Source organism: Octopus bimaculoides, chromosome 2 (genome assembly GCF_001194135.2).
Source record: "Octopus bimaculoides isolate UCB-OBI-ISO-001 chromosome 2, ASM119413v2, whole genome shotgun sequence".
NCBI lineage: Eukaryota > Metazoa > Mollusca > Cephalopoda > Octopoda > Octopodidae > Octopus > Octopus bimaculoides.
The window spans coordinates 124,794,977-124,799,939 of record NC_068982.1 but is presented as its reverse complement, the minus strand read 5'-3'; the positions used below and the strand labels follow the sequence as shown (position 1 = coordinate 124,799,939).

At 33.4% G+C, this 4,963-nt stretch overlaps 1 protein-coding gene across 4 annotated transcripts in view; it reads left to right on the top strand.

Annotated features, from left to right (window-relative positions):
• LOC106867206 (uncharacterized) overlaps positions 1-4,839 on the top strand; it is a 98,017-nt gene extending 93,178 nt beyond the window's left edge. For all 4 annotated transcript variants that reach the window (XM_052965577.1, XM_014912013.2, XM_014912014.2 and 1 more), the window contains one exon: positions 2,976-4,839. In XM_052965577.1, coding sequence (XP_052821537.1) covers positions 3,228-4,250 — 1,023 coding nt within the window. In that variant the 5' untranslated portion in view covers positions 2,976-3,227 and the 3' untranslated portion in view covers positions 4,251-4,839. The remainder of the gene's footprint in view (positions 1-2,975) is intronic.
• The last annotated feature ends 124 nt before the right edge of the window (positions 4,840-4,963 follow it).

Here is a 4,963-nt window from a genome sequence, read left to right as displayed (position 1 = left end):
ATATATATACATCTCTTCATATATATGTATATATGAAGAGAGACAGAGAGAGTATAATATGTGTGTGTGTGTGTGTGTGTGTGTATACATACGCATGAAGTTATATACATTCATATGTAAATTCATACATTAATGGTGAATGTGCTAAAATCATTAGAATGTCGAGAATCAGACTGTTAAAACAAACCGACTCCACCTAACTACTCGATTGAATCAATGACAACATTAAACTGCTGTAAGTAGCGTTAATTACACCGTTACCGTCTCAACAGCGTACAGTTACCTGCACTGTATACTCACTAAGAAAAGCATGTCTGAGCTATCAGGTGTAAGGTAGACGACACTTGATATCATGATATGTGTGCCAATGTCACTCGACACCAGTTCACACTAACACGATCATTGACTGATAGATGTCAATGTAATTTTCGTTATTTACTTTTAGCTAATTGATGCATGTTTGTGTAAATATATATATATTTATATTTATGTGAATGTATCTCATTTTAAGTATGAATTTGATGAATTTATGTATGCGTATGGTGACCTCAACAAGAACATAAGCCCGGAGAAGCCAAACTGTACATATGATAATGTATGTGTAGGTAGAAGGACACGTGTACGTGTCTTAGTGACTGTTTATTTTACACTATACTTACATGTTTGTTGATTGTGTAATTACCTGTTCTTTGTCTTCACGAAACAAGAATCGGATTAATGATTAAGATTACGGTATAATGTGTCAGATGTAGAAAGCAGTATTATTGTGTGTCAGTTTTTCATGGAATTTACATTTACTGTTTGTGCATGGACCAATGCCAAAACTCTCGTCTTTAAGTTGATGCACACGTTAGAAAAAAAATAGTTCACCTATACGTTTCATTTCAAATTGCAACCGTGTTTACAGTATATCATTCTGTTTGTATTTGGGTTTAACGTTAAAAGTTAGTCTTGTATAATTTTTTTCAGTATCACTTATTTCGGTAGCAATTAAAAATCGTAATTTTCTTGTAAAATAATAAATTATAAATGATGTCGACTTTGACCAGAAATCCAACTAATGACCAGAAATTTAACATTCTCTTTCACATGATGGCGTTTACATCCTGTATAAAACTGTACATTTCTCTGTGTGTGTGTGTGTGTGTGTGTGTGTGCGCGCGTGTGTGTGTGTGCGTGATACAAACACATACACATATATATATCTGTGCAAAATGTATATATGTTTAATCGCTTTTTCTTTTAAAATTGTAGAAAAGAAATTCAAAATCTAAAAATGATAACGGACTATTTAGGTCTCTTTTAATATTTGATTTTGTGTATGAATTATAGAAAAAAGTTACATTATTTCTGTGTGTCAGCTTACTCGGTCGAATTTCAAGAGCATAAGTGATTTGAGATTTTTGTTTTTAATTTATACCTGTTCTCAAGTTTAAACAAGCCTGACCGCTACTGAATTCAGCAAAGCATCGAAACTCAGTATGATACAGTGACATATGGTGTTAATGTCTTTTATTGACAAATAGGTCGTTACTCTTCAGTCAGTACCAGATTTTGCTTACATTTGATGAGATCGGTACTTGCTACTCTAAAGAACATCAGCCATCTTTGATTTGTTACCGACTTGTAGGTTACTACTTAGGTTTTATGTGAAGTACGTTGTTGTTGTTTAACCGAAGGTCAATCCTGTTCGCGTAGGATTTCTTTAATAACCACAAGGGCAGGTCAATGTAAAGTTCTTCAAAGGTGAAATATCGAAGCTCTATAGACTTACCTTGTTTGTTTGTTTTATTGCTGTTATTAAGACAATGTATGGTGTGAATATACGCAGAAAGTAATTTTAGCTATACAAACTTGTTTACGTACACAGCCAGACGCTAGTCTACTTAACTGTTATGATATGTATTCACCTTTTGGGAAGTTAACTCATAATAGACTACCATTCTATCTTGAAGAGATCTGTGTCTTATCCATTAGTATTACGGTAACCGGAGATAAGCACCATACGTTCGAATCAACTTATATGTATGAGTGCAATGTATATATATATATATGTATGCAGGGTGAGTAGTAGATATAGTATACGTAACAGAGAGTTAATTAACTGCATTACCATATTTATTTATGCAATTATTTCGATTCCTGTGGTTCTGATTTCAGATTATACAGGAATAGATTCTGCTTTTTCGGAAATGGTAAAATCCAAGATATTCGCTGGCGATGATTATTTGAAAAAAAAGATAGTATTTTGCCAAAAGAAAAACAGAAATGGCGGTAGTCTGCTTTTTCTGTTCAAACGTTTATGTATGTATGTGTGTGTATGTATAAAAGTAGCATTATACTACATATATAGTATAAAAGTAGCATTTGAGCTACTTTTTAAAAGAGGTTTATTTTCATATTTCTCAGTGTTGTACCATAACAAACTTTGTTTTTTAATTCTAAGATTAAAGCTTCCAATTCGGACGACTGTAAGTCGGAGAGTCGCTTTTGTGAAATATCATGATCGTCCTGCACACTGTTCGGGCCCTGTTGGCAGATGCCACCCCTCCCCCATTATATTCTGTTTTAAAAGGGTTTTTTTTTAATCCTATATATTGAGAAATAGCTACACTCGTGATCGAACTATTTCGTAAAAGAGACTTTTTTTCACATTTCTCGATGCTTTTGAATTACGATCTAATGTAAAGAAACGCGCGAGCACACACACGCGTACATGTCCATCCTATGAGTTATGCATGTAATGTATTATATACACGGTATTATTTCAAATGGAAGCAATATAAAAGACAAACGTGAATACTGTAATCATATTTTTCGGTTTGTGTTATCAAATAATTTCCTTCAGAAACTCAGTTTTATCTATAAAAATACCTCTCCATTTTTATATGTAAAAGTACATTCTTTCCTTTTTTTTTCTTTTTTTTTTTCTTTGCTTGAATTTATACTAAAACTATTTTATTTTCTCTTTGCAGGTTCCAGAAATTCACTCGGAAGTCTACGACTTTGATTTATTTAAATATTAATCCAAATATACATATATAACACACGTGCTTACACATCCACTCATACACACAGTCCCACATACATATCCATTTAATCATCGTTCATATACGCAAATCATTACACCAACCCTCCCCCACTTTACATAATTCCTACACAATCCATGATGCTGTATCACCATATTTACGTGGTCAGTTTATCATAGAATTAAAGTAAGTTTAAACATGGATGCTGGTCATTTGTACATGATTAAAGAAGAAGCTACAGATCGTAACACTGAGAGTAGTCTTTTGGCCGCTGCTGCTGCCGTTAAGCAGCAGCAGAAATTGAATAGAAGTGGTGAAACACCACTCTATTGCTCAACAGAAAGGATTCTAAAAAACAACCCACACCAGAAAGTTGCACCCGACCAAATTAGAGACGGCATTCGACGCATTACAGAAAAGTATGATTCATTAGGTAAAATGTTGTCGCAGTGTGATAATACGAGAAATAATTTGAAAAAAACACCCATGTCCGACGCATCTTCCGATATTTCTGATGTGCCGCCCTCGACAGCAAGCACGTCAAGCACAGGTGTTTCAGAAACTCTTTCAGAGCACGATCTCCTTCAGGTTGAAATGTTTTATAAAAGTCACAAGACTGAAGTATTTGTTTGCCACTGTCAAGCAAATTTATACTTCGGCTCTGTGCGCCAGTCATCCGAATGTGATCAATGGGAATATGCCATGACAGGTATACCGTTGTTAGTGCTAGACACTGGCGAACATCACCGGAAAAGAAGACTACATTTCATTCTTGCTGAAAAAGGAACGGGTTTTGTGATGTGGAAAGATGTAATAGATCATTTGACAAAATATAGCGCTCCAAGTTCGAGTTTCCACACCTTGCACATCTCTATCGACCATACGAAATTAGCTGGCCTCAGCTTTGATGACACTGAGGCAGCGGCTCAGTTCTACGAAGTTTTACGACAGTTAACCTCTGACCCAAATGACGACATCCTTAACTTAAGCCGGTCGAAGAAAAACAAAAAGAAAGAACAGAAACCGAAAAATAAGAAATTCAAAGCTCCCAGAAAAACAGACATATCGCAGCCTTGTTGTTTCGTTCATGTTACTAAACTGGAACGCACAGACAATAGCGGCAATGCCGCTTGTGCGTTCAAAAGTACGCTCCCAAGTGAAATGAAACATTCAAGTAGTTCTGAGCTGTCAGAAGACTCCGCTACTGAGCAGTATAAGTAACTGTGTAAACTAGTCCGATTAAACAGTAAAAATACATATTTTCAAGAAACATATTTTGAACAAACCATAGCAGTTGGCATATAAAAACAAATGGACGTTAAAAAAAATGTAAGAATAAAAAACTAACATATAGCTTGGAGTGATATATATATATATAGGTATGTATGTATGTATAAACAAGAATGATATATCGTGGTAACAATCTTCTAAGCAATAGAAAAGTGATTACCGAACAAAAAAATGACGAAAAGAAATAAGTATTAACAGATAAAAAGAAACTGAAAACAGAATGGGAGAAAAAAATGTTGAAACATTGGGAGTTATTAGGTTTTTGTTGATTTTTTTTTCCCATTAATTTTTCTCTTTTATTATTATTTTTTTTTTTTTCTTTGTCTCCGAACTGAAAGGGACAGTAAATCGCCTTAAGAAATACTGAATGGAAAGAAAAGAAAAGTACAGCAATATTTTTCAGAATTGTGTTGCTTTTATATATTTTCGTATGAAGATGAAAGGATAAAGTTTAGTTAACAAATCTTTAAAAAAAAATGACAAAAAAGAAAGAAATAAACATCTTTAAAAACACATCAAATTACGAGTATAAAATTTAACAAAAATAATATTCATATGCATTTAAGAAAAAGATTACATTTGGTGTATGTCTGCAACATATGTATATATATATATATATATATATATATATATATATATATATA